The sequence below is a fragment of the Oncorhynchus keta genome, chromosome 26, assembly GCF_023373465.1.
Source record: "Oncorhynchus keta strain PuntledgeMale-10-30-2019 chromosome 26, Oket_V2, whole genome shotgun sequence".
Classification (NCBI taxonomy): Eukaryota; Metazoa; Chordata; class Actinopteri; order Salmoniformes; family Salmonidae; genus Oncorhynchus; species Oncorhynchus keta.
This window is the reverse complement of record NC_068446.1, coordinates 33,550,505-33,562,035: the sequence shown is the minus strand read 5'-3', so window position 1 is coordinate 33,562,035 and position 11,531 is coordinate 33,550,505. Positions and strand designations below refer to the sequence as shown.

General features: G+C 42.3%; 1 protein-coding gene across 10 annotated transcripts; it reads right to left on the bottom strand.

Moving 5' to 3' along the window:
* Positions 1-2,265: 2,265 nt before the first annotated feature.
* Positions 2,266-10,917, bottom strand: cnot2 (CCR4-NOT transcription complex, subunit 2). Of its 10 annotated transcripts, none has more exons than XM_035737709.2 (15): positions 10,719-10,917; positions 9,710-9,889; positions 9,317-9,389; positions 8,870-9,017; positions 8,450-8,635; positions 8,218-8,297; positions 6,380-6,526; positions 5,861-6,018; positions 5,483-5,600; positions 5,161-5,317; positions 4,773-4,834; positions 4,647-4,696; positions 4,422-4,522; positions 3,984-4,134; positions 2,266-3,656 (listed from the first exon to the last, which is right to left on the bottom strand). In XM_035737709.2, the coding sequence occupies exons 2-15, from the start codon at positions 9,875-9,877 to the stop codon at positions 3,570-3,572; spliced, it is 1,686 nt and encodes a 561-aa protein (XP_035593602.2). In that variant the 5' UTR covers positions 9,878-9,889; positions 10,719-10,917; the 3' UTR covers positions 2,266-3,569. The 10 variants fall into 10 exon arrangements, with proteins under 10 accessions (XP_035593602.2, XP_035593604.2, XP_035593598.2 ...); XM_035737711.2 differs by lacking the exon at positions 10,719-10,917 and adding an exon at positions 10,427-10,644 and having other exon boundaries at positions 9,767-9,889; XM_035737705.2 differs by lacking the exon at positions 10,719-10,917 and adding an exon at positions 10,427-10,638 and having other exon boundaries at positions 5,861-6,015.
* Between the last annotated feature and the right edge of the window lie 614 nt (positions 10,918-11,531).

Below are 11,531 nucleotides of genomic sequence, written 5' to 3'. Positions count from 1 at the left end.
AAAAATATCTTAATAGAAAATGACTTGAGTGAAAGTCACCAAGTAAAATACTACTTGAATAATAGTCTAAAAGTATTTGCTTTTAAATATACGTATGTATCAAAAGTAAAATGATGAATAATTTCTAATTCCTTATATTAAGCAAACCAGACGGCACCATTTTAAAATTTTAATCTACGGATAGTCGGACACACTCCAACACTCAGACATCGTTTACAAACAAAGCATGTGTGTTCAGTGAGTCCTCCAGATCAGAGGCAGTAGAAGACCAGGGATGTTCTCTTGATAAGTGTGTGAATTGGACAATTTTCCTGTCCTGCTAAGCATTCAAAATGTAACAAATACTTTTGGGTGTCAGGGAAAATGTATTGAGTAAAAAGTTGGTTATTTTCTTTAGGAATGTATTGAAGTAAAGGTATTAAAAAATATAAATAGTAAAGTACAGATACCAAAAAAACAACTTACATTAAGTAGTATTTTTACTTAAGTACTTTACAACACTGATGATAACCTAAAACACAGGGCCGTAGACCATAAGTGCACATTGAATAGAGAAATGTAGGCAAGGTTGATCCCTCAGGCTTTGTTTTTGGTTCAACGACATGCCTACAAGTGTCTGTCCACCTTGATAATTTGATCTGAACTACATGCACAAAATTATGCTTTGATTCTATTATTGAATGAAGATGAGTTATTAAGAGAGAAAAAATATTTTGATGAAATGGTAGCTATAAGTGATAACTAAAATCTAAGGGACCAGTTCTGAGTGACTTTTGACCAATCAGACTAGCGCTGAAAAAGATCTGGTGTTAAAAGATCTGTGATTGGTCAAGAAAACAACATTTGGCGGAGAGAAAAAAAAGCAGAATTCGACTGCCTGTGTAAACGCAGCCATTGCGAGTGACAGGGTTGGCGTCAGTAAGAACTTTTGGGGAGAACTGTGACCCTAATCCTAACTGTAGAAGAGAGAAGTAGGTCAATGGATTGGTTTGATACCCAGGTTGGTTCATTTCAGCCATCAGCTTGGCATTCTAATTCCAATGTCTTGTTTATGTTGATTAACCTGTAGTAAATCCAAGGCATTTGTGTTTAATAACCATGATTAGTGTATTGTATACTTACAGATACAATGTCATGGTAATAAAAGAGATTTCTAAAGAAATGCATTGTGTGTTTACTAATCTCTCACGAACACACTGCATCTGACCAAATTACACAAGATTTTAGTTCTGAGTTAACTGAGGTTGTGTTTACTTGTATAATTCCTCATTAGGCACAGGCACTAATCACAAACCAATTATGACTTCAAGAAATATCCTCTATTTTGTGATTATCACATCTCTGTTCAAGAATGATCTATTATCAGCCTAGACCTGTATTAGTTCTACCTATTCCGACCCAACTCCTTCCTTCCACACCACTGGCCCAGAGATGGTCCTGTCTGTATCAGCAGGTCAGTAATACACTGGTTATATACAGGTCATACAGATTCAACTCAGAGGACCATTGGAAGTTGTAAATCGTTTCGTATACACTGAGTGGACAAAACATTAGGAACACTTTCCATGACAGGCTGACCAGGTGAATCCGGGTGAAAGCTATGATCTTGGCAGTCTAATGGTTAGAACATTGGGCCAGTAGCTCCAAGGTTGCTGGTTTGTATCGCTGAGCTGTCGATGTGCCCTTGAGCAAGGCACTTAACCCTAATTTCTCCTGTAAGGTGCTCTGGATAAGACCATCTGCTAAATGATGTAAATGTTAATGTCACTTGTTAAATCTACTTCAATCAGTGTAGATGAAGGGGAGACAGGATCAATCAGGATTGTTACGCCTTTAAACGTGGACTGTGTGTGCCACTCAGAGGGTGAATGGGCAAAACAAAATATTTGAGTGCCTTTGAATGGGGTATGTGCCAGGCACACAGGTTTGAGTGTGTCAAAAACTGCATCGCTGCTGGATTGTTCACGCTCGACAGTTTGCTGTATGTATCAAGAATGGTCCACCACCCAAAGGACTTCCAGCCAACTTGACAAAACTGTGGGACGCATTGGATATGGGCCAGCTTCCCTGTGGAATGCTTTCGACACCTTGCAGAATCCATGCCCCAACGAATTGAAACTGTTCTGAGGGCAAATGGGGGGTGCAACTCAATATTAGAAAGGTGTTCTTAATGTGTTGTACACTCAGTGTAAATTCAGTGTCAAATGTGTTTGGTTCTCATTAAGAATGCCCCCCCCTCTTCCCTCAGAAACCAGACAACAGTAGTTCAGGAAAGCCTTTTTTGCTTTATTAAAAAGAAGCTTTGAACGTCAGAAAATACAAGATTGGTCTGTATGATTTTTTCCCCTTCAAATTATTATTCATTTTTCCTTTTCTTATGAAAGGCTGCTGTTTAAACAGCTTTGAGTGAAATGTGTCCATCTGTCCTCTTGCTTTGGACTTTAGGGGTGGATGTCCTTGTTTTTCCTGAGAATCAGGCCTTTCCTTGTTTGTCTTTTTAATTTGTATTTCTTCGTAAGTGCCCACAGTGCCGAGTATGATGCCCTGTCCAGCAGATCCAGAAATGTCCTGTTTTATCTACATATTGTACTCCATGCTGACCTCCTAAAGATGAGGTACAAGGCAGGGCAATTTTTTCCTCCAAAATAGATGCCATATATATATATGTATACACATACATATATATACACATTCGTACATATATATCTTTATTCATGTGATGTTCAAAATGTTTTTTTTTTTTAAATGTACACGTTTACAAAATCGTAACAAAGACTGGAAAGTGTTTTGCTCGCTCTGGAACAATGAAGCTGGGTAGGTAATCTAACAACACTTCACTAAAACGGTCTCTGATTTGTATATTGAAGCCAGACAGAAAATACCAGTCAAAAGGAAGGAAAGAAAGGGATGTGGGGCCGGTGGAGAAGAAAAGAGGGAATGTACAAGGGGAGAGATGGAGAGAAAGAAGTGGAGAGACATTTGTAGACAGGCTACTTATCTATCCAAAACAAAATATGAGGGAGTGTTTTCACATTTAAAAAAAAGCACAAACAATCTTTGTGTTCTTTTATTACTAAATAATGCAACAATGAACATTGCACTTCTTCCGTCCTTTCGTTCTCACGTGTGGGATGGTACTTGTTGGCTTAGCCTCCCCCACCTTTCTCTGTTCTTAACACTTGGGGGGTGGGGGGGAGATGAGGCATAACCCTTGTTCTGTCACTGTAAAGTGTGTCGGTATTGTCCGTTTTCCTACCTTGGACCAAACAGGCTTCTGATTCAGAGACGTAAACAAAACACAGACCCTGGTCAAAAACAAAACAAAAACGATGAAACGAAAGGAATAAAAACAGAACAAGTGGAGGTGTTTGGGCAGCACATAATTTGGGAAAGGCAGGGCTCAATTTTCCCCACCCTTATGCGGTGGTGAGCGCCTTCTCTGAAGTCATTTTAGCCAGATCCTCAAGGAATAAAAACCAGGATGGACGCCTGGGCCGCAGCGCACCATCCTCTTCAGGCTGGGAGGAAGGTATGCAGGGACAGCGGTCCCCCTGGGACTGTACTAGGCCTCAGAAGGCCTGCTGAGCTGGGTTGTAGTTGAAGGTAGATGGGACGTGGGGCCTCTCTTCTAGCTTTTCGTACTCCAGGTGGAACTCCTGGAGGGATAGAGAACACATAATCAGCAATGGAGACGGAGGATTCCTGTTGAGTTTATATTGCCTGAGTGAGAATACTGATCATCAATATCAAGAGCTGAAAACTCAGAGTGACAGACATCACCAGTAAAAGAGATACAAAAAGTCTATCTTGAACCAACGTTAAACACGTACAAGTTCCTAAAAATAAAAAAAACTCAGATGTCAAGCACGTAACTCCATCCAAGGAGATTCACAACTCAAAACATACATGTAAATCTGCACACACAGCAGTTTCTCTTCATGTTAAGTGTATTGATTGAGGGTAGCAGATACTAAAGCCAATACCTTTACCTTGGCTACCTTCCTCCAGTTAAGACAATCAAAGAAGTAGTAGGTCCCCCTCTCATAGGTGTTGGTCTTTAGTGTGGGCTCCATGCCCGGCGCCCGCGTGATCCACACCCGCTCCTCTTTGTGGTACCGCCAATCCCGGTTAAAGCTGCACCAACACGAGACAGGCAGGAGAGAGAGATGCCATTAACGCAGTGAGTCAGTAAAGAAAAAGGCACAAATAACTCCTCGATAACAACATATAGAAACTATGAACAACTACTGAAAGAAACCGATAAGGTGATCCTGGGAATTAATGTGTGCTAATGAATCCTAGTCGTATTTAGATAAGATCCATGTTCAAAGACACCTCTCTCAAAGACACCTCTCTCAAAGACACCTCTCTCAAGGGTGCCTACGTGAAAGTGCCTTCAGTAGTGATAGTACAGGACTTACAGCTCGACTGCTGCCAGGAGCTGTAGCAGGTCTCCTCCGTTCATGTAGTACAGATAGAACAGCAGGTCTTCACCGTACCGCGCCAGTTTAATAGCTGCCAGCTGAGGAAGAGGAAAGATGGCTTTATCAACACCATCATTTGGTTTATCCAATTATGACATTGTGCTTTCTTCCAGAGTATAAGATCAATACCACTTGAAAGGGGATTACTGATTTATCACTTACCTTGTCCCTTATGTGGATGTTGGTTAAGTACTCAGAGGGGACGTGGAAGTCTGAAAGATAGGAGGCACCAGGGTCACCAACAGGCTTAGTGTGGGGTATGTGTGGGTGGTCAGGGTAATGTCTTACCAATGTCTTGAGGTCGACACGGTGCTGATGCCCAGGGGGAGGCAAACTTGGGGTACAGGTTTCTGGCAGGAGAGGAGGGGACATGTTACTATCAACAGACTTAAGATGAATAAAAACATCTGACAAAACATTCGGGCAGCAGCGTAGCCTAGTGGTTAGAGCGTTGGACTAGTAACCGGAAGGTTGCGAGTTCAAACCCCTGAGCTGACAAGGTACAAATCTGTCTTTCTGCCCCTGAACAGGCAGTTAACCCACTGTTCCCAGGCCGTCATTGAAAATAAGAATGTGTTCTTAACTGACTTGCCTGGTTAAATAAAGGTAAAATTAAAAATTGATTTTGACTTCTGTAGCCATTCAACCTAATGTTCAGACAGAGCAACCATCTTACTCTGGAGAGTTGAGGTTGAGTCCAAGCGTTGTGAGGTCACTCCCCAGTGCCAAGTGCACCATGCCCGGGTCCGTCTCCGCTGCTCGGATAAACGTCAGCAAACCAATCATCCCAAACTGGTCCGTCACCATTCCCCCGGGAATGTTCGTCACCCGCCCTACAGATGTGGAAAAATGTAGTGAGGGAAAATAATAACCAAGTAGAGCTTTCCCTACAGCTAATGCAAATGTGGACCATACCAACGGTCATGCAGGAACCATGTCAAAACCCACTGAGGTACCCAGGTTGAGACCGAGAGGGGTGATTGGTTGAGCGGGCTCACCGTCAGGTAACACCTGGATCCCTTTCTTCTGGCTGTTGTTCTGTGCTGAGCTCGTCTTGTCTCCGGGGAACTTAGGACCGTCTGCACTGGATGTGCTCTTGCCTGTAGAGTTTAGGTTCTGCACAAAGCAAAAAAACAAATGAATGAATAATGTATAAGCCACATGACATCATGGAACATTGCTTTGAATATAGGATGTCCACTCTACTAATTATATGGTGAAAGACTTGAATATGCAGTAGTTGTTGTTGCTCAACACAAGGAGGCCTTGTATGGTTGCCTGTCCATTTCAGCTTCATCCATGTTTGGCATGACAACGACCAATGAAAACAGACTGACAACCAGGCTAAAGGCAGCCTGTCTGTCTGTCTGACTCACTGTTTTGCTGTCATCGTTGCTCAACGTGGGGTCCTTGTAGTTGGGACCAGGCAGTGCAGGAAAGTCCTCGTTGTGGATGGAGAAATCCTGCGTCGGCTCGTTCGATGGCTTCGTCACCATGCCAACTGATGAGGTCATGAGATGAAGAGAAGAGGCTTCTTAAATAAATCACCACAATGAGAAAGAAGTTTAGCCTTGGGTTATATATACACACACCATTGGAGAAGGCCTTCTCCCTTTCTTCATCACAATTTGCCACAGTTTATATTTGAAGAGAGACTGAAGTGGGCTGAGTATTTACACTGAGAATGTGTCTAGCAGTGCTGACTGGCCCACAGTAATATGACGAGTCAATGATGCTTTGACATGTGCATTGCCAAGTTCCCTTTGCATCCAAGCCAAGTGCATTACAATGAGCCCTTCTTTCTAGTGCACTACACTGAGCCCTTACAATGGGTAGCCCTCCTAGTCTAGTCCACTATTATAATCCCTTACTAGTGCACTATACAGAGTTCTTACCATAGGGGGCCCTTCCAGCTAGTGGGTTGAGTAGCGGTGTTGGGTTTGCGCTTCCTTCCCTCCGACTCCTGTCTGCTAACGCAGGGAAGTCAGACAGGTCTAGCCCCGTCACGTTTTCACTGCCGTCTGTGAGGGGCAGGTTAAAGACTTGTAAGAAAGTAAAATGGTGTTACTCTTCATGCTGACAGTGTCTTATAGTATGTGAATGAATAGGTCAAGTGGATGTTGTAAAAACTTGATGACATAAAGCCTACAGGTAAACTGGGATGAATGTGATGCATCATTGAATGGCCAGACTGAGCATCAGATTAGAGGTCGACCGATAACAATCGGAAATCTGTATTTTTGGACACCGATTTGGCCAATGTTTTTTTTTTTACACCTTTATTTAATCTTTATTTAACTAGGCAAGTCAGTTAAGAACACATTCTTACTTTCAATGACGGCCTAGGAACGGTGAGTTAACTGCCTTGTTCAGGGGCAGAACGATAGATTTTCACCTTGTCAGCTCGGGGGATTCAATCTTGCAACCTTACAGTTAACTAGTCCAACGCAATAACGACCTGCCTCTCTCTCATTGAACTCCACAAGGAGACTGCCTGTTACGCAAATGCAGTAAGCCAAGGTAAGTTTCTAGCTAGCATTAAACGTATCTTATAAAAAAGAATCAATCAATCATAATTACTAGTTAACTACACATGGTTGATGATATTACTAGATATTATCTAGCGTGTCCTGCGTTGCATATAATCTGACTGAGCATACAAGCATACAAGTATCCAAGTATCTGGCAGTGGTGGTTGGCAGAAGCAGGCGCGTAAACATTCATTCAAACAGCACTTTCTTTGCATTTTGCCAGCAGCTCTTCGTTGTGCTTCAAGCTTTGCGCTGTTTATGACTTCAAGCCTATCAACTCCCGAGATGAGGCTGGTGTAACCGAAGTGAAATGGCTAGCTAGTTAGCGTGCGCTAATAGCATTTCAAACATCACTTGCTCTGAGCCCGTGGTTGTTTCCCTTGCTCTGCATGGGTAACGCTGCTTTGAGGGTGGCTGTTGTCGTTGTGTTCCTGGTTCGAGCCCAGGGAGGAGCGGGAGAGGGACAGAAGCTATACTGTTACACTGGCAATACTAAAGTGCCTATAAGAACATCCAATAGTCAAAGGTTAATTAAATACAAATGGTATAGAGGGAAATAGTCCTATAATTCCTATAATAACTACAACCTAAAACTTCTTACCTGAGAATATTGAAGAGTCATGTTAAAAGGAACCACCAGCTTTCATATGTTCTCATGTTCTGAGCAAGGAACTTAAACGTTAGCTTTCTTACATAGCACATATTGCACTTTTACTTTCTTCAACACTTTGTTTTTGCATTATTTAAACCGAATTGAACATGTTTCATTATTTATTTGAGGCTAAATTGATTTTATTGATGTATTATATTAAGTTAAATAAGTGTTCATTCAGTATTGTTGTAATTGTCATTATCACAAATAAATTAAGTAAAAATAAAAATTGGCCGATTTTTTAATTTAATTTTACCTTTATTTAACCAGGCAAGTCAGTTAAGAACACATTCTTATTTTCAATGACGGCCTGGGAACAGTGGGTTAACTGCCTGTTCAGGGGCAGAACGACAGATTTGTACCTTGTCAGCTCGGGGGTTTGAACTCGCAACCTTCCGGTTACTAGTCCAACGCTCTAACCACTAGGCTACCCTGCCGCCCCGGTATCGGCTTTTTTAGTCCTCCAATAATCGATATCGGCGTTGAAAAATCATAATCGGTCGACCTCTACATCAGATAGCTGGTTATTTTGAAGAGACACACAACTAACCTGTGCCATTGAAGATGTTGCTTGATAACGAGTTGTTCATCCCAAACGCCTGGTTCCGGTTCATCCCGAATCCCGACATGCTACAAAAATACAGAGGAGAATTTTAGCCTCCAACTGGATCACCTTCATATTCAATCATCACGAAAAACAATTGATGATTTAGACATTTAAACAGAGAGTTGAGAACAGCAGATCTTTCAGTTGTATTGCCAGCCAGACTGTGTGACTGTACCTGTTGATGGTGAAGGGCTGCCGTGCAGGCTGCTGTTTGGGCATACAGATAATGCTGGGGGGGCTGCGGTTGGGGCTGCCCAGCCCTGAGCTGCCCATGCTGTTGGTCCTGCCGCCGCCCATCCCGATGCCCTGGCCCACCTGGGAGTGGTTCAGCATGTTCCTCGAGTTCATCGGCAGGATCCCCCTGTGGAGGAGACATCACAGGTTAGAGTTAGACTAATGGGTGAACAGAATGGCTTGATATGAAGCCAGGTGATTATTTTTTACTAATAATGTCCTGTCCTGCTATGGAACTACTGAACTGAACAGCTAACTAACTAACAGCAGAATAATGATTCCATGGCATTTAAACACATTGACTTATGTGGTCTCTCGGTCTTAAGAATCTCTTTCTCCAGCATCTCCATCTTACACACACCTGCTTGGCGAGGGTGGGGTATGGAGGGACATGGTGGGTACCCCAGTGGTGGGGGTGATATGGCTCGGTAGCGGAGTGCCTTGCGTTAAGCTGCGGTTTAACTGAGGCGTGTTGTTGCCCATGCCCCTTATCGAGAAGCCTAGTGCACCTGCAACAGGAGAAATAGAAACAGTCAACATGGGACTCTTATCAACTTCCAAAGTGACCAAAATATTGGATATTTCTCATAGTGATATTTTGAGATCAACAAGAAGTGTTGAAGTCTGTTTTGAATTGGCTATATTTAAATTGGGTACATTTACAGGGTAATTATTCTAAATTGATCAAATAGCTCCAGGTATGACTTGACTACAAAATTGTTACAGACCAAAATGTATTACAGCCTCAGTAGAAAAGACCCTGAAAACCACAGACAGAAATGTAAATGAACAGATGCAGCCAGCTTACTCTGTGGGCCATATAAACTGGCCCCAAGCTGGGATAGTTGACCTGATGACGACGGTGAGGGAGACGAGAGCATCTAGGAGGACAAGGAGAGAGATAAACCACAAAGTGAGATGGAAGGGCTGGAAACAAGAATACCAACAGATGACAATACCTTTATCAATAATACATAATCGCACATTAGGGCAGTTCGTATATCATTATTTACAAATCACATTACATTGGAATTACACTGTAATTGGGGTATTCAATTTAAAGGATAATAATAATAACAACATCAATGCCAAGACAAGTTATAGTCATATAGGATGATGGTGTAGTCTAAATTTCCCTAAATATGAAAAATAACCATAAACAGATTTACATTATAGAAGGACGTGAAAACAATTTACTTACTTCAAGTTCAAAGGGAGCTGTAGTAGGGATGTGCGATCGAGCAGACAGAGCACTTACGTCTTTGTCCGACCGATGTGGGTACATGGACGGCTGGCTGTAGTACATGTTCTCATCAGGGTAGTCACTTTCCACCCCCTCTACAAACTTCTTTCTCGTAGCACTGAACATGCCGTTTGTCACCTGCAGAGAATGGAAGGAAGGAACAGGTTTAAATATCTAAATTCCTCAACAGTCCATAGAAATTGAGACTGTCGACCAGCATGTCTGGATCCACTGTCCACACTGTTCATATCAGATGTTTTAAACGATCATGGTCAGGACATGAGAGAAACACACAAGCCACGCAGTAGTGTTAGTCCTATGACTATGGTTTACTACACATTCAGTTTCAACTGGTCCGACATCACATCTCACTACCAGACAACACGCACACACCTTGCGCAATGTGTGCATACCAATGCTTGACTTGGAATTAAATAGGTTCCAGTACTCATTTTGGGTGCCGGTACTGTTTAAATTTAGGTGCAGGAGCTCCACAATAGTTGAGAGGTAATGTACTACAGTATAAGACGAACAGGAGCTCAAGCTGTAGACAATCTGAGGTGCTGGTTACTCAGCTCCACTGAGCTCCTGCCCAAGTCAAGTACTGGTGCATACAGTGTGCCTTACAAAACTAATTTACAATCGCGTTTATAGTGTTGTTGATTTTCCACTCACTGTTATCATGCTGGTGTGTGAAAATGCATTGGTCAACATACAAAAACTGTGTCCATCCCTGCAGCGTTGCCTCAGAACAATTCAACAAGCTTCTGCTCAGGTGATACTATAAGGTTCAGTTATTATTCTCTACACCAAACTTTCCGTAAAGCATTTTGTGGCTAACGTTAACTAACAATACAGCGCGAGTCTGATTAGTTATAATAACAGTTAGTTCAACAAGCATCACTAGACTAACGTTAGCTAGCGAAATCCCTCCAATTCAACAACCCTTGTCAGGCAGTCTGCTTGCCTATAGGTAGCGATGTGCAGGTTGGGCCTGTTGTTTCTCCTATCCAGTTCCCAGTACCTTTCGGTCTCAATTTACGCTAGGAGCCACAGACAAAAACAGAGCGCAGAAGACTTTTCGAATTCAAATCTGCCAACCCGGTCCAAAACACACCAAACCGAATGACAAGGACAAAAAAGATTCATGTGTTGTGATGTGACGATTCGAGTCGGACCAAATGGGTTTATATTTGAGGGAAAAATACTGTAAAAACCTCACCGCATTAATTTCCCTTCTCCTCGTAGCTTGATCCAAGATGGCTGTGTATTCAGTATTCCACAATCGAGAATCCTGTGTGAATAGCCTTTGCCCTCTGACCTCTCCACAACCTCCTAACCATTTCCGCACACAAATTTTGAACGTTCTACTTCTGTGGGTACAAAGTGACTAATACACTACAGGATGAATTGTCTGCAGTATTATTTTTCTAGTTACATATATTGTTGGGTGAACTCACTATCGGTATAAAATTATCAGTGTATCAACAAACTCAGTAGGTAAACAAATACAAAAATGATAATACGCCACTCTCATTTATATTATTTTCAAAACATAGAGGCAATGAACTCAGGCATAAGTGATATGACATCACGGTAGTAGCCTATACATCAGGGATCATCAACTAGATTCAGCCGCGGGCCGATTTATTCTTGAGTGGATGATCAGGGGGCTAGTGGTGCACGACTCCACGATTTTTGGAATCGACTCCTGTGGATGGAGTTGAAAGGAATCGATTCTTACTCAAAACGCGCTGAAACGGATGCGAACACACGTACA